The 24272-nt window shown below is 42.7% G+C and overlaps 1 protein-coding gene across 7 annotated transcripts in view; it reads right to left on the reverse strand.

Annotated features, from left to right (window-relative positions):
* Lcor (ligand dependent nuclear receptor corepressor) overlaps positions 1-8968 on the reverse strand; it is a 105574-nt gene extending 96606 nt beyond the window's left edge. For 3 of the 7 annotated variants that reach the window (XM_041660856.1, XM_041660851.1, XM_041660850.1), the window contains exons 1-2: positions 8221-8385; positions 7941-8014 (exon numbers count right to left, since the gene is read on the reverse strand). In XM_041660856.1, coding sequence (XP_041516790.1) covers positions 7941-8014; positions 8221-8297 — 151 coding nt within the window. In that variant the 5' untranslated portion in view covers positions 8298-8385. Of the gene's footprint in view, positions 1-7581; positions 7630-7940; positions 8015-8220; positions 8386-8739 lie in introns of those variants that run through there. The other 4 variants (XM_041660853.1, XM_041660855.1, XM_041660854.1 and 1 more) reach the window with 4 other exon arrangements.
* Between the last annotated feature and the right edge of the window lie 15304 nt (positions 8969-24272).

Below are 24272 nucleotides of genomic sequence, written 5' to 3' on the forward strand. Positions count from 1 at the left end.
GCCCTAGCTAGCCTGGAATTCAATATGCAGACCAGGCCTCCAAATCACAAAGACCTGCCTGTCTCTGCCTCCAGAGTGCTGGGATTAAAGACATGCACCACCATGACTGGCCAGCTAGAGCTCTTAAAGCCTGAGTTGAGTTCTCTCTCCAGCCTCATAACAAACCACTTAAGAAAAAGATTTGTTTACTTTTATGCATATAACAGGGTTTTACCTTATGACCTGGTGACTTTGCAAGTCAGAAGAGGACATCAGATCCCCTAGAACTAGTTACAAATGGTTGTGAACCACCATGTGGGTGCTGGGAACCAAGCGCAGACCCCTCTAGAAGAACAAGTGCTATTAACCACACCACTGAACCATCTTCCCAGTAGCTAAAATTATTTTTTAGTATTTACCTTTACCTTCTAACATTTCTAAATAAAAACAATGAAATAGATGTAAGCTTTGCAAAAAATATAAAATGCCAAGGAACTAACACACACCTTTACCCTGGCACTTGGGAGACAAAAGCAAGTAAATTTCTCTGAGTTCAAGGTCAGCATGGACTACATAGTAAGACCCTATCTCAAAAAAGCAAAACACAAGAACAAAGAAAAATTTGTTTCTATAGAGAAAGAATGGTGGTAACAATGGGTTTTCTGATACTTTTTCATTTCTATATTAAATTTTAAGCAGTTAATATGTTTACCTGCTTAATTCTACTTATCAAAAATCTGAGACAAGCTAGTTTACATCATCAGTTTCTGTTATTTGTATATGGTTCAGAAGCTATAAGACAGGCCGCTTTGCTGCTACACTGCAGTTATTCTGTGATAGTTTCAGTACAATTACAAGGTAAAACTGCAAATTTCTCTTTAACATGAAATTCCAGTCTCCCAGCACCAAAATTTAAAATGTCAGTCTCAACACCACTGGTCACATCCGTTTCTTTTAACAATCCCTTTTGACACATCTCCTACAATTAAAAATACACAATGATTTCATTCATAAGTTCATAACAAGCACTTCAAATACTAGTTTTATGTCTACAATTTTGCTGGCTTCTGTTTCAGAAAAAAAGATTGAGCTATTCAAGTAATTCTCTCCAACAAAATAGATGGAATGTGAAACAAAGGAAATAAAAACAAGACAAAAAATCTTTAGAAGCTGTCAATCAGTACTATCTGGCTTTTTTAACTTGCCCCTCACAATCCATTAAGCAAAGGCTCTGGATTGTCTAATTTTGTTGCATACTTCATCCAATGCTCAATTTCATCTTTAAGGCCTCACTACAAGCTGGACATGGGGGCTGAGGGTTTCCTACTGCAATCTAAGAACTCCAAAGGGTAAGACAGGAACACTGCTAGCTCAAAAACTGCTGTGTTACATAGCAAGACCCTGTCTCATAAAAAATGAAACCAGAACGTCATTTCCCCTGGGACTTTGTAGCACATCAAACCTACCTAACTAAAACATCAGCAAACTGGAAGCTGAAAAGAGGGCTCCATAGTTCTGAGTACTCACTGCTCTTCCCCAACTATTCAATTCCAAGTACCAACATAGTGCCCTCTCCTACCTGCTGTGAGCACTGCAGACATAGGATTCAGACATACATGCAGGTAAAACACTTTTATGCATACAATAAAAGTAAATAAATCTTTTTTAAAAATAGAGAAACTAAGAGTTACAACAAAATAATCATAATTTCCCATAAACTATTGAGCTTGTCATGTTTCTAGCTTTGTAAAAAATAAGAATCTTGAAATTTTAAAGCATAAGCCAGGCATAGTAGCAGAAATCTTTAATCCTTATATTAGGAAAGGCAGAAGTTGGTTCTCTATGTTTGATTTGGGGTCCAGGCCAAATCAAACATAGACAAAATTCAGTAACAGAGCACTTTACTATCCAAAACTAAGGAAAAAAAGTTTGAGTAAAGAGGCATACCATATTATGTAGTGATTATTTTTTTTTTTTGTAATCTAACAAACAAAGCTTTCCTGAAGATCAGAATGCAGAGCTAGTCATTAGTTAGCCACAGAGGCCAGGCAGTGGTGGCAATACCTTTAATCCCAGCAGGCGGGAAGCAGAGGCAGAGGGATCTCTGTGAGTTCAAGGCCACCCTGGACTACAGGAAGAGAAGCAGAGCCAGGTGACTCACACCTTTAATCCCAATACTTAGAAAGCAGAAACAGGAATGACATGGCTGGGTGGCAAGAAGAATATAAATCAGTACTAGAGAGGAGCTCAGACACAGTCTGAGGATGCAGTCAGGGAATTCAGCCTGAGGTTTTGCAGAGACAGTCAGAGGATTTGTGGAAACAGAATTGCCCCTCTGGTCTGAGAATTGGGAATTGGAAGAGGTAATAATTCTCTAGTGACTGGCCCACTCTGCTTCTCTGGTTGTCAGCATTAACCCCTATATCTGACTCTTTTTTTATTATTAATACCAATTATAATTTGTGATAAAATATTATCTGTGGTGTTTTTATGCCTTTAAAAAGCAGGAATTTAGGGCTGGAGAGATGGCTCAGCGGTGAAGAGCACTGGCTGCTCTTCCAGAGAACCGGGATTCATTCCCAGCACCCATGTGGCAGCTCAACTGTCTGTAACTCAGGTTCTAGGGGATCTGATACCTCACATAGACAAATATGCAAACAAAACACCAATGCACATAACATTAGATCATTTTTAAAAAGCAGAAATTCAAAAGATTCAGATGCCTTAAAATAACTAATCACTTTATTGATTCATATAGAAAAAATATTTAAGCAATTCTTAATTGAAAACTTCCATCTCTGCTTATCCATTGTTTCTACCCATTATTCCTCTCACAAGAAATGCTCAGTTTAGCTTTCACTACAGTACATCTATTTACATGCTAACCTATAATTCTGAGGGAAAAAAATTACTTCTAAGACATATATACTGACATGGGTCTAATATTCAGAATAAAGAACTCTTACAACCTAACTGCAAATTTTCCCGAAGACAGACAAATGGCCAATAAACACAATAAAGGATGCCTTATGTCATCAGTCATGAACTCAAATCAAAAAAATTTAATGACATACTAATTCATACTCACTAATACAGCCATAATTTCAAAAATCGAAGAGAAAAAAGAACTGAGCAAAAACAGACAATAAAAAAATGTTGCCGTGCATTGGAACATTTAAACAATGATGGTAGGAATGTAAAATGTCCCCCAAAACTTAGGAAAATAGTAAACTCAAAAAGTTAAAACATAATCACCTGCGCCATCAATTCCATTCTATGTATATATGTCCACACACAAATTTCTACACAAATTCTCATAGTGTCATTACTGAAATAGAAATGAAACATGCTAAATGCCCACCAACTGATGCATGTACACACAAATTTGGACTGTCCATACAATGTAATATTTATTATTTAGTTATAAAAAGAATACAACAGTGGATGCAAATGAACGAAAATGTTACATGTTACAACCTGAATGAAACTTACAAATATTATGCTATATGAAAAAAGTCAGATAAAAAGGGCCACAAAGTACATGATTTCATCTGTAAGAAACGTGTAACTACGCCTTTAATCCCAGCACTCGGGAGGCAGAGGCAGGCGGATCTCTGTGAGTTCGAGACCAGCCTGGTCTACAGAGCTAGTTCCAGGACAGGCTCCAAAGCCACAGAGAAACCCTGTATCGAAAAAACCAAAAAAAAAAAAAAAAAAAAAAAGAAGAAGAAGAAATTGCCAAGAGTTAAGTCACAGAAGAGCTGGGATGACTGCCTATGAGCAAAGGGGTTTCTTTTATTGAAATGATGTTTTGAAATTAATGGTGACATGTGCACAACTTTATGAATTAGAAAGCAGAAACTTTCAATATTTCAAACAGGTGAATTTTCACTAGAAAGCAGAAACTTTCAATATTTCAAACAGGTGAATTTTGCCAGGCATGGTAGTATCCACCAGTAAATCTAGATCTCTAGAGATCGAGGCAGGAAGATTGGGACTTGGAGGTCAGTCTTAGCTACAGAGCAAGTTTGGGACCAGTCTGGACTATGGAAGAGCCTATCTCAAAAAACACATGAATTCTATTTTAGCTTAAATTACAGGGTTGGACCTGGTATACCTTCCTGTACACATCAGACAGTCAACAAAATGAAAACAGTTAACAGTTTATAATAGAATTATGACTAAAGCAATGTGCAAGTACACAGAACAGTTTTTAAAAGGGGGGGCTATACTTGCTGACAAATTAAAAGGTAGTATGTAAAGGAATGATGTTAAGTATTTAACTTGAAAGTAAACACAGTCAGGTGTGGTAGCACACAATTGCAATCACAGCACTTGGAATGGAAGAGAATCGGAAATTTAAGGTTAGCCTTGGCTATAAAGTAAGTCTGAAAGCAGCCTAGGTCACATGAGAACCTGTCTCAGAACAAAAATAAGAGTTTGGGGGCTGTGTGGCCAGTCACATCTTTAATCCCAGCAACTGCGATTCAGAGGCAGGTGGATCTCTATGAGTTTGAGGCCAGCTTGGTCTACAGCATAAGACAAAGTTAGTTCCAGGCCAGTCAGACTTACATAGTGAAAACCTGTCTCAAAACAAAACAAGAAAGACAGGGTCTCACTATGTAGACAGACAGACTGGCCTCAATCTGAGAGATCAACTTGTCTACCTCCCAGGTGCTGAGATTAAAGGCATGCACCAGCACAGCCAGCTAAATTCCACTTAACATTTAAAAATTCCTTCACAAACATATATGCCCCCTTCCATTAATCATGGACTGCAGCTTAAATTGACAACTTGTTCTTTTCCATTTTGTTCATGTTTCTCAGGAATAAATACCATTTCCACAAAGATCAAATTGAAGCTAAGAATGCCACCTCCATAAAGCCCTCCTGCCAAGGGATTTCTTTCACTTTTAGAATAACCCACACACCACTTATCTATACCATTATTCTACACATTTTGACTTGTACAATAAGCTATATATACTTTTTGTTTTTTGTAAGAACTAAAAGTTCTAATAAGACCCATTTTTTGTAAGCTAATTTAAAATAAAACAATAAAACCCCAAAACGAAAACAAAAAAACTCCTGAAATTTAGAGCAGCCATCTCAATCATGGTCCACAATGTTTTTTTTATAAAGGCAGTATGCTTTAAAATAAATATTTAAGTGAATTAATCACTTAGCTGTACCTCCCATTCCTAGTAACAGCACTAAACTCCAGTTGCTAAGGGACTGGATAGGTACTCACTCAGAAGTGCCCCCCCCATTAAAAAAAATGCAATAATCAATTCTTTTGTTTGGTTGGTTTTTTTCAAGACAGGGATTCTCTGTGTAGCTCTGGCTGTCCTGGAGCTTGCTCTGTAGACTAAGCTGACCTCAAATTCACAGAGATCCAGTTATCTCTGCCTCCCGAATGTTGGGATTAAAGGTGTGAGCCAAAATCCAGGCAAAATAATCAATTCTTACTATTAGAAAATTGCAACTCATTAAGGTTAAAAACTGGCATTATCACATATTTTTAGAATTGTACCTATAAACACATTGGACAAAATCAGTTACCTGAAATACTTTTCCAGGAGTCAAAGGCTTATTCTGTCCTTTTTCAGCCAAACTAGAACTAGCTGAAATCGTACCTCTTTCTATACCATGGAGAGCTTAAGAATACAGTAAGGTTAGGGAGATCAGACGGGCCTGGAACCTAGATGGACCCCCGCAACAGCCACCAAAGTAAACAAACACCCATGACAGAAATAACTGCCTGAACCCAGTACGGGTTCTGTTCCAAAGTGTTCCAAAATGTTCAAATAGGTTTGGGTTTTGGAGCAGCTGGGATTTCAAGTTTTCAGATTAGGGATATACAGTCAGTAAAATCCTTACAAACATTCCAAAATCTGAAAAATAGAAATTTCAAACACTTCTGACCTCAAGTACTTTGAAGAGATAGATACTCAATCTGTATGAACTCTGATTCAACTAAACTTATCACTGACTTGGTGACACTTGTCTTCCAGACACCACTGACATTTTACTCCCTCCTTGACAAAAACAATAAAAAGGAAAATTAAATTCTAGAAATGACTGAAACTTCATTTTTAACCCAAAGATTGCAATAAATTAAGTTTCACTTAAAAAGCAAACACCCCTAAAATACTAAGACAATTGACCAAGAGAATCAGATTTATATCTGATTAAGATAGAAATTAAGATTAACTGTGCAGAACCAATCCTACTAAATTAAGAATTATTGTAGTAGTAAATAGCACAGCTTCTTTGAACTATATATAGGCTGCTGCCTGCCCTTTAAAATACAAATCTCCTAACAACATTTAAAACACTCCCCTTAGAGAACAAAATTACCTATAACAAAAGAGAAAATATAATGCCCAGCTGACTTTAGCTGAGCAACTATCGACAACTATTAGTATTTAAAGGACCATCTGTACCGTGGCCGCTGGGCTCCTGAACGTCACCTAAAAAGTGGCAATTTGGAGTCCCAAGTACCCTCTCAGAAAACTGATCAACTTAAACATTCTCCAAAGAATTGATCTGATTTCGATACTCAACCGAGGAGTCTACAGGAGGATTTTTATTAGCCACAAAACAAAACATTTTGTCCAGAAGCAGTTATCAAACACTAATACAATGACTAATAAGAAAGGGGAGCTAATCGGAGCACAAGGGTTTAAATCAAACAGCAAAGAATAACTCATTGAAATGATTTAAACAAAAGCTCTATCAACACAGGGTTGCATTTCTCAGTTCCATGCCTTTTAAACACTAAAAAGCCCTCCAAAACACAATCTAATCACTGAGTCAAACTAACATTACAAAAACTAGAAATCCTTCTAAATCATCTTTTATATTAACCAAGAATTCCAAAAACACCTCAATTTGATGTTTCTCAATACCTGCCATGTACATTTTTACATGACGATGACAAATAACATAATTCCTAAGTGCTTAAGCCCGTATCACATTGTAGCAAATGTGTGACAGGTCGTGAAAAATAAAACAAGCAGAAGCAGAACAGAGCAAATGATAGCTGGAGCCAAAAAGCCTGTTTCCTGCAGGGCAGAGCAGGGCTTGGATTGGCAAGAGGGAAATTTTAACCTGTATTCACAAGGTATATCACTCCCTCCCAAAAAACTGCTCAGATCTTTATTATTTACCCAAGTATACGTTTTTTAAAATATACTTTTAGCCTTTGGACAATCTAAGTGGTATCAGCTACCTTACCACATTGTTGCCTGCTAATTACATTTGATGTTACAGTCTAAGTCCTTAATAAATTCACATCACACATTTTCATAATGAAATACTGCAAAACCGGCAGTACTTATTGCTCTAAGTAAAGGTTACCGTATTTTTCACTTGTTTAAAGTTTTAGCTTTGCTTTTTCATCTACATCCCTTGTGGGACATTGTAAAGGGCAGACCCTCCTGTCAAGCCAGAAGGCTCAAACACAAAGACTGAGCTAACCAAGTGCTGTAATTCTTCCAAATTGAGCTTCTCCACACCCCCTCCACCCTTCCCCCCAACAGATATGTCTATTAAATCAGTGTCTGTTCTCCCCCTCGCACAACAAAGAGAACTTCTCACCGCATGAAATTGCCGCTGAATGGACACCAGAAAGCAGGATTTGCATAATTCCTTCCAACGAAACCCCGTCGGGAAGGAGGGGACCTGGGGCCCAAGCGGATGGACAGAATCTCCCAGGTTCTGCTGAGGAAGATCTGATTCCCAAGAACGTGCCCCACCGAAACGGGGGGCTGGAATTCCGGGCCTCCCCGAGGACTGGGCGTGGGGGACAGAGGACGACGAGAGGGCATTTCCCCACACAGCAGCAGCACCGAAGCAGAGACCGGGAAATAACAATGCCGGGGACATTCGAGTCAAACACAAGAACGGACAGGGGCTAGGGGGCGGCGGGTGGAGCAGACACCACACGGGCCACTTACTTTTTGGAGGGGGGTTAAATATATGAGTTAAGCCCTTATGGTCCCGCCGGCCGCCGCACTGAAGGAAACGGGACCTTAGGAGAGAAAAACAGACAAAACACACAGTGTGAGAGGTGCAGCCCCGCCGCCCGGCCCCTCCCGGGCGCCCCCGTCCACGCTCCCTCACCCCCGGGGAAGCACGCCGACCGCCGGCCGCCGCGGAGGGGACTAGGGCGACCCCCGCCCGGCTCCCACCCCCGCCTCCCCGCCGCGCGCACGCCAAACACAAATCCGCACACACCGACCCGTGCGTCGAGGACTAACTCCCCAGCCGCCGCTGCCAGCAGAGGAAGTGCAGCCGCTGCCCCCCGCGGCCATGACACCCCACTTGGCTCGCTCAGGCGGACGCGGGGCCTGTGACAGCTCCGGCTCCCTCCGCCCCCATCTCCACCTCACGCCTCGCACACGCCCGAGCGCCGCCGCGCGTGCCCGCGGGCACGGGGCGCGCCGCCGGCGTGGGGGAGGGGCGCGGGACGAGGGCAGGTGGGGGCGACCCCGCGCGTCCCGGCGCGCAGGCGGCGGCGGCGGCGGGCGCGGCGTCCACAATGCGCCGGCGACTGAGGAGGAGCCGCGCGGCCGAGCTCGCCCCACGAGCCAAGGGGAGGGGCACCGCGGCCGCGCGCTTGCGCTCCGGGGGGTGGGGGAGGGGGCCGAGCCCGGGAGGGCGCGCGGGGCCGGAGCGCGGCGGCCGCTGCCCAGTTCCCTCCCACGCACGGGCGGCCGCCGGCTGGGCGGCTCGGGCACCGATGGAGAGCCTCACCTACGCGGTGGATGAGCTTGTGGCGCCACGAGTCCAGTTCTTGCCGAAAGCCGCGTCTCTCAACGGAGCATTGCTGCCGCCTACACACCCTCGCCATCTTCTGCCGCCCGCCCGGCCCTGCCTCCGCCGCGGCCCCGCGCACGCCCAGCCGCGTCGCCCGGGGCCGCGCACGCACCCGTGGCCTGGGCGTCGTGCCTTCCGCCGGGGGCGGCGCGGGGGCAAGGCCGCCCTCACCTCTCGGTGGCCCCGGGGTGGCCCGCTCCTCCTCCCGGCCAGCCGGCGTCCCCGCGCTCTGGCTCAGCGTCCCACGGCCCGACAGCCCCGGAAGGGCGCCTTCCCACGCCGGCGCGCCCGCGCCGCCCTCGCTCCCCAGCAAGGCCACGGCTACCCCGGCCCTCCCCGGGGCTTTTGGTTTTTAAAGTAGTCCCATCTATCACTCCCAACCTGACTATCGCCCGACACCAACTGTTGCAAGTTCCGCACCACTGCTTCTCTCAACTTCTCGGACGAAACCGGCCCTCCCGGGAGTGCAGTGAAAGAGCAGAAATAGGAATAAATGCCCGGATGCCCCTGAAGGCACTGAACCCCAAGGTGTTCAAAGGTGAAGGGTGTAATTTGGTTTAAAGTTATCGGAATAATTCGCCGATATTCGTAAGCCCAGTTTAGAAAAAAAAAAGCATTGTAAGTCAAAGAGTCTACGGGATCTCTACTAGTAAGACTGATCTTAGCTGAAAAATCTTCGGGGGGGTTGAGAAAAATTGTGCTAATAGAAAATAGATGTCAAACGACAGTTTAAGATTATGTTAGAAAATACTCCCAGATCCATAGTTCAGGAAAGGACTCAAACATTTCTATTAGGTTTGCCAGGTCCCTTCTGGGAAAATTAAACCACCTTGTACAGGGAGTTACATCTTCCGTTTAAACATAACACTCTTAATTATTTGATTTATATGAAGGAGAAAAGAGCAAGTAGGAAATAGGAAAAGAAAAACCGGAAATAACTCTATACCAATACGGCTGGTTCCCTAAGACCCTGGCCTCTTTCCCACCCTTTGGTTTAAGGGCAGTGCATTCCTTCTAAATATTAATTTTAGATAATCATTGGGGGTAAAATGAAATCATCACTTGACCTCAGGTGATCCGACTCAAAGATTCGGAGTCTTGTGAACAGGAAGGGCACTTTGTGGCATGGAGGTGGTGTGACTGCCCCCGAGAACTATTTGGGTGGGAGTGAGATGTATGGGGAGTAGACTCCTTTGTTCCTCCATTCCATCTTAATGCCAATTAGATTTCCACAGTTCTCAAAAGCCTACACTGATTGCTGTAAGACTATACCACCAGCCATGCGTGATGGTGCATACCTGGTAAAACCAGCATTTTGGAAGTTTGACAGGCGAAAGGAGAGCAAATCCCAGGCCAGCCTGGACAGCATAATGAGACCCTTTCTCAAAACAAAGACTGCTGTCAAATAAACAAGCTCTTCAGAATTCGTCAGTTTCTCTAGGGTTAATACTGCCCTGAGTTAGGAGGGGGAGAAGATGAACGTGAAAAGAGAATTTGCCTTGAGTAACCATGCTGTCCCCTATAGCTAGCACGACACTCCCTTCCTCACCACTAGATGGTGGGTTTCAATCTTGGGGATTTTTAAGCAACTTTCTGTTGGAGGAAGTGTTTCATAAAGGTTTTTTGTTGTTGTTTTTAATATGTGAACACTGTGTAATTCTAAATCTAGTTAATAATGTCGTTTTTCAAACCACCACCTATGTTTTAAAACAAATAAATCAAGGGTAATAATTTCTCAACATAATCTCTCAGAGCAGCAGGTTCTGAACCTTCCCAATACTGCGACCCTTTAATACAGTTCTTCATGCTGTGGTGACCACCAGCCATAAAATTATTTCGTTGGGGCCTGGAGAGATGGCTCAGTGGTTAAGAGTACTGGCTACTCTTTCAGAGGACCCAGGTTCAATTCCCAACACCCTCATGGCAGCTCACAACTTTCTATAATCCCAGTTCCAGAGGATCTGACATCTCCACACATGTGCACATAAAATAAAAATAAAAATGTTTTTAAAAGAATATATAAAAATTATTTTCGTTGCTACTTCTTAACTGTAATTTTGCTATTGTTTATGAATCATAGTTAAATATTTTTGAAGATAAAAGTTTACCAAAGGGGCCAGGACCCACAGGTTAAGAACTGCTGTCTTAAAATAAAGAGAGCGGGCGGTGGTGGCGCACACCTTTAATCCCAGCACTTGGGAGGCAAAGGCAGGCAGATCTCTGTGAGTTCGAGACCAGCCTGGTCTACAAGAGCTAGTTCTAGGACAGGCACTAATAACTAAAGAGAAACCCTGTCTCGAACCCCCCCCCCAAAAAAAAAGAAGGAGGAGGAGGAAGAAGAACTGGTGTCTTAGAATCTCAAACATATACAATTCTAGGGCCTGCAGAGATTAATCCTACATTGAAACAAGCATACTTTCATTTCTGTTGGAAGTCCAGACAAGTCAGCACAACAGAAGATTTGGGGTGGGGGTAAGTGGGAGGCGCAGGCAAAAGCCAAGGAATAAGTTCCCTTTCCCAGCTTAATGCTGTTTACACTGTGAACTCTATATTTCTGTTTCATTTATTGTAAGTTGAGAACCAAAATATACTTGACTTCTCACAGTGCTTCTTGAAAGAGAATATGGCGGGTTATAATAATAATGGTTTATACCAGGCAGTGGTGGCACCTGCCTTTAATCCTAGCACTTAGGAGGCAGAGGCAGATGGATCTCTGTAAGTCCGATCACAGCATGGTCTACAAAGAAAGTTCCAGGACAGTCAGGGCAATATAGGAAAACCCTGTCTATAGTGATGATGGTGATGGTGATGATGATGATGATGATGATGATGATGATGATGATGATGGTGATGATGGTGATGGTGATGATGATGATGATGATGGTTTATTTCGTACTGACTATTTTGCTTCACCAGAATGATAATGTGAAGTAGGTATTATTTTACTACATTTTCCAATATAGGGACTGTTTTATTTTGAGTGTAAAATGTCCCCCATGGACTTGTGTGTTTGAACACTTGATCCTCAGCTGGTGGTGCTGTTTGGGGACATTGTAGAAACTTTTGGGCATGCACCCTCGTTAGCAGATACAAGGCTGAACCATGTCTTGAGCGCTGTAATCTGGCTCTGTGGTAGGTGCCATGTACTCAGCAACTGCTGTAGACTTCTGCCTTCCCAGAGACACCACCACCGTGCCTTCCTTGCTGGGATGTGCTGTGGTACTCTCTCAAATCATGAGCCAAAATATTTCCTTAAGATGTGTGGTCACAGGGTTGGAGAGATGGCTCAGAGGTTAAGAGCATTGCCTGCTCTTCCAAAGGTCCTGAGTTCAATTCCCAGCAACCACATGGTGGCTCACAACCATCTGTAATGCCCTCTTCTGGCCTGCAGGCATACACACAGACAGAATATTGTATACATAATAAATAAATATTAAAAAAAAAGATGTGTGGTCACATATTTTGTCACAGCAATGAGATGCAAGAACCACGTGGTTCCTAGGCTTTCAGAGCTGGTTTTCAGGAAGACTGGAATAATTTGTAGTGGAGCACTAGAAGCCCAGAGTACTGTATACAGAGCTCAAGAGGCCATTCTGGTTGAGAGCTGGGAAGTTCACGATGCCAGTGGAAAGGCACAGTCCTTTCTGTGCTCCTGGGGTTTCAGAGGGAAACAAAGGTTCAACTTGGGAACTGGGCCAGAGGCCATGTGGGTTACAGGCTGGCAAATAATCTGGCTGCATCTACCTATATCCTGAAAGTTTGAGTGCGTCTGAGATTTAAAGCAATGGACTAATTTCTTTGATAAAAGAAAATTTAAGGTAGCATATGAATTAGTCTGTGGCAGAGTTATTGTTCACGTCCATTAGCCAGGTTTACAGTGAAAATTCGAGATAGAAAACTGTGGAAAGTGTGCATTTTGGTGAGGAAGAGGTTTTAAACAACTATTACAAATAGAGTGGCTGCAAAGTAGAGGTAATTGTTAAATTTTTATTGTAAAATTAAGTAGAAACCTACCAGCCTGTCCTGAAGCAATAGGAATAGTGTCTTAAGGGTGTCCTCTGTCTATTGATGGCTCCAGGATGCCTTGCCCCAGTAGTACCATCTAGGAAAACTTCTTCCCAAATTCAACCAGCCAGGCACACAAAGGCCACTCAGATATGCTTCAAGGGAGTCAGATTACATCTTGAGTGGGTCACAGAATTTAGCACTGTCCACACAGTGTTAATGTTGCAGACATGTAGATTAAAAAGTTACAGGTCTGTAAACTGACAACATGACCAAGCACTCCATGGAATTGTTAAAGGGAAGGTTTTTTGTTTTTGTTTTGTTTTTGTTTTTGTGTATGTGTGTGTGTGTTTTGTTTTGTTTTGTTTTGTAGATATGGGAGAGAGAACATCCAGGCACATCTGGAAGAGTCCAGAGAGAGAAAGAACTAGACTGAGCATGGCCATGAAAGAAGCAGGAGGAGAAAGTGGCGGGGGGGGGGGGGGGGGGGGGGGGGCAAAAGCATAGCCAAAATAGCAGAATTATAAGGAAATTGCATAGCTTAGGGGAAGGAAGCCCCTGAGCTGGAGGGAGTTTGGGACAGGGGAGTAAGTGAGGACTAGGGTGGAGTTTGAAGAGTGTATCAGGGACTTGAAATGTGTCAAGGTACTTGTGGGAGCTGGAGGCCGGCATATACTTTGGTATGCTAATAGGCACTACAGGTAGCTATTTGTCCCTTCTGCCAGAGGTTAAGGAAGGGACTTCTGGTAGAGGGGAACCAGATAAGTTCATGAGGAACTCTGGCTTTTATCTAAGTACCATAAATCCTCCAATAGTTCAGGCTGAGCCTATTTCTGGATATTTGGACTGCCTTTTGGAGTTTGGGGAATGGGGAGGGGAGTTATAGTCTTCTTTGGTCCCAACAACAGGGTTGTGGAGGCTTGCAGCACATCTCTAGGAAGCTGCTGGGGCCAGGCAATGTGTAGCAGGGTCAGATTTCCCGAATGGAGCTCCAGTGTGGGCTGTGTGTATAGCTGCGAGAGTGAAACCTAAGTTGTAGTGCAGCCTCTGTGATGTTGAAGATGCCAGAAACATGAGACCTCTGCTGAGGAGAATGGGCCATATTGAGTGGAGGCAGCCCAAAGGCAAACGTACATACACTGCAGGCAGCAGACCGAGAGCTGGGGCTGCCCAAGCTCCTAGGAGCCTAGATGATGCCACCACAAACTGCAGATGCCTGACATAAAGCTGCAGGGTTTTGGTTTTGTGATTTGTTTTTTGTTTGTTTCCCAGACGGGTGTTGTTTGTAGTCCTGGGTACCCTGGAACTTGCTCTGTAGGCCAGGCTAGCCTCAAACTCAGATCCACTTACCTCTGTCTCCTGGGTGCTGGAATTAAAGGCACGTGCCACCATGTCTGGCTAAGCTGCAAGGTTTTATGGACTTCTTTGGTCCAGTCTTTCCATCTTGCAATCTGTGCTGGTTAAATTATTGTCATCTTGATACAATCTGGCAAGAGAAATACTGAGTAAATGCCTTCATCTGATTCCCTGCAGGCAAGTTTCCAGGGCATTAATTGATGTGGGAAGGCATGGCCCAATTTGGGGGCCATGCCACCCCCTATGTAGGCAGGTGGTCCTGGATGGTATTAAAAGCAAGTTTGAGGGGGCTGGAGACATGGCTCAAGTGGTTAAGAGCATTGCCTGCTCTTCCAAAGGTCCTGAGTTCAATTCCCAGCAACCACATGGTGGCTCACAACCATCTGTAATGAGATCTGGTGCCCTCTTCTAGCCTGCAGATATACACACAGACAGAATATTGTATACATAATAAATAAATATTAAAAAAAAAAGCAAGTTTGATAGTCACGAGAAGCAAGTTGGCAGTTCTCCATAGCCCCTGCTTCAGGTCTCCCTCCAGGTTCTTGCCCTGACTTCTTGGTGGGTTGTACCTTTATGCTGAAATAAACTCTTTTCTCTCCAAACTGCTTTTGGTTATAGTCTATCACAGCAATAGAAACCTCACTAAAACACTACCTTCCTGTCTCTTGCTCTTGGGATCAAAATGTTTATTCTGTGCCATTGACTATTTGATTATGTAATATGCTTTTTGGCTTACAGGGGCTCACAATTTTACGTTAGAAGAGAACTTGGACATTTAAAGGTCGGAACTGTAAGGATATATAAGACTTTTTGATGTTGGACAGAGTACATGTTGGATTATAAAATGCCTCTAGGACCAAGGACAGAATATAAGGTTTGAGAGTGAAATGTCCCCCACAGGCTCATGTGTTTGAACTCTTGATCCCCAGCTGGTAGTGCTGATTTTAGAGTGTGGGCTCTTTAAGAAGTTGGATTTATCTGGGCAAAGTTAGTCCCTGAAGAGGTCAGGTACAGGGTGGGGGAGCACAAGCCCTAAGGGATACAGTCTGGCCCTGCAGCAGGCTGGAGCTTTCTACTTCCTGACTACTAACGTGACATAATCATTCATCTCATTCTTCTACTGCCACAGCTGTGAGCTGCTCCCACTGTCATGCCTTCCCCCGCAGTAACCTTTAGCCTCTGGACCATGAGCCACAATAAACCCTTCCTCTTTCACGTTGTTCCTGTCAGAACAATAAAAAAAAAAAAAAAAGAAACTAATATAGGAATTCCAGTCTCAGGAGTCAAACATAATTGTATGGCATTTGCCTCTTGGCATAAAATGAAGCTATTTTGGAGTAGAGATTAACCCAGCCTGCTAGCCATGGCTAGTAATAAACGGAGCAATACAATGTTAGACACGGCTATGTCACATAGCAGTTGACGTTCCCTAGTAGAGGGATAAGCGGGGCAGGGGAAGTCGCAAGGTCTTCATGTAGGATTTCACTGCAACCTGGAATTCCATCTTGAGAGAAGCTGGAGTATATCTCGAGGAAGTGGAGGATAGCTGACAAGAAAGACTCCATGACGCAGCTTCCGTGGGGTCATCATCTTCAGTAGGTTGGGACTTAGCAGTGAAGCAGCTGTTTGGGGATTGCCCACACTACTGCGTGTGATCCCTCACCCATGCTCTGTAAGCAAGCCCAATAAACTTGGGTGGAATCGTACCAGACTTATATAGACATTGGTTCACATCTTCCCCAGGAAACATTAACACGATACTTGTCAAAGCTCTCATCCTATCAAGTACCAGAAACAGAACCTTAACTCACATGTGACTCCAAACCAGAGTTGCCAGAAACCAGATTCTGCAAACCAAGGACTCATTTAACTCTGTTGAGATGATGCAAGTATGGCTGAACAGTTGGACAGGGTCTTACTACTCTGCAGCCTTGGCTTCAATCTACTGCCTCTGCCCCCCAGGTGCTAATAATAAGACACTCTCTGGCCTCTACTGCTTTGGGCCACTCTGGAAGAGGGCCTGATTGTAAGTGTTTTCTCATCCTGGGTCCCCCAGTTCGTACAACAGTTATTAGAGTAGGATCCAAAGACGGAGGGAGCTTGACTGGAATCCAGGCTCCGCTCCTATGGCTAAGTGACCTTGACAAGTGAACTTTCTGGTCCTCACTTTCTCAAGTGAAAAAGAGCATGATAGTGGTCTTCAAGATGGAGTTTGAGTGAAGGTAAAATAAAGCCACCCATGTACCAAACACTGCCATCTGGGTAGCATGAGATGTCAGGTCCGTGGACAGAGCTTCCTGTGTGCTCACCCAGCCTCTAGGACCACAGGAAACGAAGGTGCTGGTGGTTTGGGGGTCACTGTTGAAGTCAAAAAGAATGAGAAGGAGTGACTGCAGTGACCTTGGCCTTTGAAGATTGCACTGCCCCGTTCTCACCACCCTTACTGTAATCCCGAAATGCTAGGAAGAAATGGAGTGTAGAGAGAGAGAGAGAATCTTGGAGAAGTTGTTTCCCTCTCCATGGGATGTGTTTTGCAGCATCAAGACCTGCTGGTACTTTGTGCCTCATTAATTGGAAATGACATGTAGGGAAATGGCTATAGATAAAAGAATTAAAAAGGCGGGGGACTTCTAAAGAAAATAGATCTTGATGAGAGACTGTGGTGGTGTTTTGGTGAATTTAATGACTTACAGAAAGTAGCAGACACTCTCTAAACTTTTTTCATGTACTATATCATTTACTCTTTACAACAGTTGAATCGATAATGATTTTTTGTAACAGCAGAAAAGTAATTTGTCCAACTCATGTGTGCTGTAGCAGATTTGGATTCCAATGCAGTTAATCGAATTGTGCAGCTGCTTGAAGAATTGCATTCCTTTGCCTGCGGTACTGATAGGAGAAATAAGACCTAGTGTGAGAAGTAGGAGGGAAGCCATGCCACTCAGGGCTTGGTGTTTCTGAGGGACTACTCGTGTAGATCTTTTGCTTGGTGAAAGCCTTCTAATTTCTCTCTCCTCAGTTTGTCTGTGTGGGTGCCACTGGCATAAAACCTTCGTGACTTTATTTTATGTTGTATGTGAGTGAAACTGAATCTTCTATAGTTTATTGACATATATTAGCATGTCAAAATTTCACTTAAAGTATACATTTCAGTCACAAGGTTTCATACTAACACCATCAATTCTAGACTCCTTCGTTGACCCCAAAAGAAGCCCTTATCAGTCACTCACCCTTTCATACCAACAACCAATCTACTTTCTGTCACCTTTTAAAAATATTTCTATTTTTGTTTTTCTGCATATGAGTTTTTTGCCTACGTGTATGTCTGTGAGCCAAGTGCATGCCTGGTGCCCATGGAGGCTCAGAAGAGAGTGTTGGATCCCCTGGGACTGGAGTTAGAGATGGTTGTGAACCACCATGTAGGTACTGTGGATTGAACCTACGTCCTTTAAAAGAATAGCAAGAGTTAACCTCTGAGCCATCTCGCCAGATCTCCATAGTTATTTAAAATAATTTTGAGGGGGCTGGAGAGATGGCTCAGAGGTTAAGAGTACTGGCTGCTCTTCCAGAGGTCCTGAGTTCAATTCCCAGCAACCACATGGTGGCTCACAACCATCTGAACTGAGATCTGGCGCCCTGTTCTGGCGTGCGGGCATACATCGAGGCAGAATGTTGTATACATAATAAATAAATAAATATTTAAAAAAAATAAAATAAAATGATTTTGAATGACTGCAGAGTTGCAAGAACTCCTGGGTCTTTGTCACTTATATAATCTGGATGTTTTGTGTCTTACCACAACAGCTTGGTCTCATGTGTTTTCTCTCCCCACTCTCTGTACATATCCATATGTTTTATTGTTCTTATCTTGAGTTCTTTTGAGCAATCAGATACAAAGCGCAGAAACAATGTCCCATTGCCCCAAATATCCAGTGTGAACGTTCACAAAGACCCTGTTTTGTAACAATCTCACAAACCCCTAGACCAGGACATCAACACTAGTACAACATAGACCCCATTAACACTTCCCTCAATAATGTTTGGCTCATCCTGAGTCCTACCCAGGAATTTTCCTGGAATTTCTTGCTTTAGCTCAAGAATAAGCAATTTCCCCATGAAGCCCAAGGATAGACTGTAGAAGTCAAGACCTAAGCTGTCAGTGTTTTCATTGCTGCTGAGTTCTCATTGTCTCCAGGTCTCTCAGCCGTTGAAACTTTGAAATACATATGTCCGCAGGTACCATATGTGTGTGTTTCTATATCTGACTTTAAGAATAATTACAACCGGGCTGGAGAAATGGCTCAGTGATTAAGAGCCCTGACTGCTCTTCCAGAGGTCTTGAGTTCAATTCCCAGCAACCACATGGTGGCTCACAACCATCTGTAATAAGGTTTGGTGCCCTCTTCTGGCCTGTAGGCATACATGTACACAGAATATTGTATATATAATAAATAAATATTTTAAAAAAATAATTACAACCATGAGTTTACACTAATGAAATCAATCCCAATCTAGTTCTGGATACTTGCAACGCTTTCCCTGGTCCACACTTATAAGTGAAAAACCAGACTTATAGATAATATAGAGACACTCATCTCCAGGGTCAGTGTTCACTCAGCATGCATATAAAGTTTACTTCAGTGTGCATATCTGCTTGGTTCATCCTATGTGGAACAGTCTCTTAACCTTAGACAGCCCGTAGCAACTTCCCAGAAGCGCAGCCTTTTGGATCATTATCCAAACCACCGTCAAGTAGCTGTCAGTTCTCCCCACAATGAATGATAATGTATTCTATGCCAGTCCAACCAAAATCCCAGCAGGAACTCAACAAATCTTGTAGAATTCAATAGGGAAAGATCTATGAAAAAATATGTCAGTTTGAGGAAGGAAAAAAATAGAGATGCAAATAACAGTGTTTTAGTGTTGGGAGCCTAGCACAAAGGTCCTTGTGCCCACATATCTCCAGAGAAACCAAGAATGTTAAGCACACAGGATTGTCTTTTCAGTAGGAAAGATGAAAAACCTGTTCTTCCATCCAGAAAGCTGAGAATTAAAGCGATTAACAGCCTGGCAATATGCTTTATCTAATGGGCCAGGCTACTTCAAGCTCTTAAAACCAGTACTGGAGGTGACTAGTAATCTCAATGACCCTTATAGCCAGAGGCCACCCCAAGCTCCCACAACCAGGACCAGAGGTGGCTAAGAGCCCAAATAACCTCCCTGTTATCTGTTAAGACCAAGTCCAGGCCAGACTTAGGCCCTTTAGCTATAACAGCTACTGTATCTCTAGAACCCATCTTGGAAGAAATGACGTGTACCCTGAGTTGAATTTAATATAATTTTGTTTCCTTGAGCAACCAGGAAGCTTTTTTCCAAATTTTACTGCCTGTTATTAAACTCCCCAAAGTCTGATCCAGGTTGATAAAGTCAGTCTGTGCAAGGTTTTCATTCCTATCTCTTCCTGGGGTTCGCCTCCCACTATGACTCAACCTGCAGGGACCCCCACATTTTAGACACAGAGGTGAGCAGGCAGCCCAGATCCTCTTCAAGGAGGAACATGCCATCTACTACAGGGAAGATGGCCCGTCATGTCTAAGGACACGCCCTTCCTGAAACACTAGGGTGTGGTGACTAAGTGTGGGCCTGGCCACTAATGGTTGTCACTATTGGTTCAAAGTTTTGCTGTGTTGACGAACCTGTGATTTAGCCCCTAGCTTCTTAGACTGTGGTTTTGGGGCCCCACACAGGGTGCTGTCACTGAATATGGCAGTCTCAAAAACTTTGGGAGCAGCAAAGTTCATAATGAAAGGCAAAAAATACGAGCTGTTTCTGGCACTGTTTACCCGTGTTGCATCACTCAGCTTCACTGAAGCCTGACTTCTGAACAGGCAGCATGTGCACTTTGTTGTGCACTTTGCTCTGCATGCCATCACATCACACGATGTCAGCAAACACTGCCTCAGATTCAACATGAACTGCATTCTTTTTACTGCACTTGGCTTTCTACTCTTGGTGCTGGAGACATGCATGGCTCAGTGGTTTTCTAAGCACCTAGACCATTGGAAGCTCACAACATCCTGCAACTCCAACGCTAGAGGAATTTGCTATCATCTTTTGACTTCAGCCAGCACCTGCACACACACGGCAGACACACACATAGATGTAAATGAAATTCAATATTTTGAAAAGTATTTTTTTGCTCTTATAAAAACATAATGAACCAGGCCTAGTGGTTCATGCCTTTAATCCCAGCACTTGGGAGGCAGAAGAAGGCCAATCTGTATGACTTTGAGGTCAGCCTGGTCTACATATCTCATTCCAGGGCAGTTGGGACTATAGTGAAACTTGTCTCAAAACAAAAACAAACAAACAAAACCCAAACATGATGGTTTAAAAATAGCAAACAAATACTTAAATTTTCCTACCATCGTTTCTTGACATATAAGCATGAAATTAGTATATACTTAAATGTTTTTGTGTTGAAATATTAGATATTAAGAATTGCTGTTTAAGTTGGAGATGGTGGTTCATGCCTTTAATTCCAGCACTCAGGAGGCAGATGCAGGCAGATCTGAGTTCGAGACCAATCTAGTCCAGTGAATTCCAAGACAGACATGACTACACAGAGAAACCCTGTCTTGAAAAAAAAAACAAATACAATAACGAAAAAAATTGCTGTTTGATTTGCTGATGAGTTTCATTTAAAATCATCAATTGAAACAGAGTGGTGGTGGTGGTGCACACCTTTAATCCCAACACCTAGGAGGCAGAGGCAGATAGATCTGAGTCTGAGACCAGCCTGATATACAAAGCTAGTACTACTACAGCCAACGCTACACAAAGAAACCCTGTCTCAAAAAACAAAAAGAAAACAAAATCATTAATTGAGCTCTGGCTCCAGATTAAGACAAAATTTCCAGTAACTTCCGAAATAGTTCTAAACATATTTCTGCCATTTTATACTATATATTATGTGAAGACTCTCAGTGCTGATGACTATAAAATCAAACTATGATCAATTATGGAAATGTTGAGATAACCTACATCCCACAGTTTCAATAATCAGTCGAGATTTAAGTCTTCATGTAAAAGTAAATAAGTACATTTATCTTATTAGTGTGTAAATAGTCACGTTATATGTATACCAGCTAATTATATTGTAGTAAGTTTGTTTATGATTTATTATCAGTAAATGTTTGGTGTTTGTACGTACTTTCTATATGTGAAAAGTTGCATAAAAGGTTCTTGAATGGAAAATGTTGAAGAAGTTGCCTCGGTTCATTTACTTTCTCTTCTCAAGTCTGCATCCTCCTTTTCTCTGTTTTAGGGACCAATTCTAAAAAAAAAATTCTCTCCTGTGATGGTTGATTTTGTGTCCATTTTTCAATGCCAAAGATTAAAAAAAAAAATCTTTCTGTCCTGTGATGGTTGATTTTATCTGTCCAATGTGCCCATTTAACTGCTCTGTGGAGTACCCAGAAACCTGGTTATACAGAATTTTTATGGCTATGAGTGAGTTTTAGAAGTGGATAGCAGTTGAACTGGAAACCTGAATAAAGCAGCTAATTTTCTCCAACATGAGTGGGCATCATGCAATCTGCGGAGCTGCTGAGGGTCCGGCTACAAGAAAATGTGGAGTAAGGTTGACATCACTGGCTGGCTGGTGGAATTGCAAAACTGACTTCCTCCTGCCCATGTTCTTGGTCCTCAGTCTTACAGATCCACGTGTCACTCTCTAATGCTCAGCCTTCCCAACGACACCACTGGCTTTCCCTCAGTCTAGCTTACAGATGCTGGACGGTGGGGCTCCTCCCAGGACCACAGGAGTCAATTCCTTAGGGTAAACCTCTTTCTAGCTGTTTTATGTCTTCTTGGGTCTGTTTCTCTGTAGGAATCCCAACTATATACATCCTAAAAGCTGCCATCTTCTGCTTTTAGAGTACCTGAGGAGGCAAGGAGGGATTCAGTCTTCTGAGTTTTGTGACATAAATCCATAATACATTGGTTAGATTTTTGTCAGCTTCATACAAAATAGAGTCACCTGGGTGGAGGGACTCTCAGTTAGGGATATGCCTTCATCAAATGGCCCTTAAGCATGTCTATATAGCATTTTCTTGATTGCTGATTGCTATGGGAGGGCCCAGCCCACTACGGGCAGTACTATCTTGGAAAAAATGGTCCTGGGAGGTATAAGAAAGGTAGCTGAGTATAATCCTGGAAGCAAGTCAGCAAGCAGTTGTAAAGGTAATTTCCTGTCCCAGCGGTCTGTTCCCAAATACCCAGCAGCTGCTTTCCACATTACCACACAGAGACTTATATTATTAATTATAAATGCTCAGCCAATAGTTTAGGCTTACAACTAGCTAGCTCTTACATTTTAAGTTAACCCATATTCCTTATTTACACTCTGCCACATGGCAGTACCTTTATTGGCATGGCATGCTCATCTCCTGCTTCCTCTGTGTCTGGGTCCTCACTCCACCCTTCCCCTTGTCATCATCCTTAGTTTGATCACCCTGCCTATACTTACTGCCTGGCTACTGGCCAATCACTGTTTCATTAAACCAATTTGAGTGACAAATCTTTACAATGTACAAAGGATTATTCCAGAGCAAACAGCAATCCTCCACTCTCTCTGCTTGAGTTCCTGCCTCTAGGTTCCTGCCTCCAGGAGTTTCTACCCTGTCTTCCCTCCATGATTGATTATAACTTACAAGTCAAATAAACCCTTTCCTGCCACTAGTTGGTCAGTATTCTATTGTAACAACAGAGAAACCAATGAATACACTGTCTATCTCTTTGTGTTTGGAACCTTCAGACTCTTCTAGTCCTTTAGAAAACTATGGTCACTGTATTGTGCCATTGAGTCCTAGTGCTAAGTTCTATTTAGCTTTATTTTTGGTAAATATTATCCCATTTTCCTCTGTACAACCCTTATTCTTTCCCCTTCTTAGATTTTGGTGTTAACTCTCCTACTTTTTAGTTATTAACTTTTTAATAATAATGGTAATAATAATGATAATAATAATGAAGCGAGGACATTTTTTATTTTTTGAAGGAATGAGCCTCATTTTTATAAAATTTAAAAATTGTATTTTTTCACAAACCCTTAGGATTGTATTTTATGCTAATCTATATTTGCCTGAGCACATGGTATTTTTTTCTAGCCTTTAGCGAAGGCAAACAAACTATTGTCTGTGTCGGATGACTGAAAGAAGCACCTCTTAAAAGAATAACCAGGAAAGAGTTATTTATAGCTAAGAAGCAATCAAAAGCTGTTTCCATGGAAAATTTCTGTTACAATTGTTACATCTGAGAAATTCTAAAAAGCATCTGCGTTAGGCAGAATGGAAGTGTCTAACACCAAAGGAGCCCTCAAAGACAATCTTATTTTAAATAAGAAAAGTTTGTAAAAAAAAAATCACAAAGTACTTAAATGTCTTTACTGAACATTAGTGAAAAAATACATTTCAAAACTTTTGTTTTTATTCTCCATATATATATATATATATATATGGCATGGCTCCTCTGTGGTATAGTTAAGGGGAAGGTTTTGATTGTAGATATGAGAGAGAAGATAGCCAGAGGCATCTGGAAGAGTCCAGAGCAGAGTGAAAATAAAGGTAGATTGCACATGGCCAGCCAATTAGACATGGCTAGGGCTATCTGCACAAAGGAGAGAATAGCAGGGACAGAGATAACAGTAAGGAGCAGCAGGAGAGAAGGTAGTGCAAAAAGCAGGGTCCTAAGGATGTGAGTAGACAAGGAGGGAAGTAGGTGAGCTGCAGGCGGTTTAGGGGAGGGAGGAGGTGAGCAGGGCTAGAATGCTAGCCTGGACTTTGAGATGTGGAACAGGAACTTGGGACACTGAGGGAGCCTGGAGGCCAGCATGAGCTCTGATAAGCTAGTAGGTAGGCGCCACAGGTAGCCATATGACCTTTTATCAGAGGTGAGGGAAATGACTCCTTTTGATAGATGGAAACCAGTTTCACAAGTTCCTGAGGAATTATGGCTTTTGTCTAAATGTCAGAAATCCTCCTGTAATCCAGTTTGAGCTCATTTCTGGGTATTTGGACTGCCTTTTGAAATTTGGGGAATTGGAGTTT

This window comes from Microtus oregoni, unplaced genomic scaffold (genome assembly GCF_018167655.1).
Source record: "Microtus oregoni isolate MIOR12 unplaced genomic scaffold, Mior012 000012F_ref0000307, whole genome shotgun sequence".
In the NCBI taxonomy this organism is placed as follows: Eukaryota; Metazoa; Chordata; class Mammalia; order Rodentia; family Cricetidae; genus Microtus; species Microtus oregoni.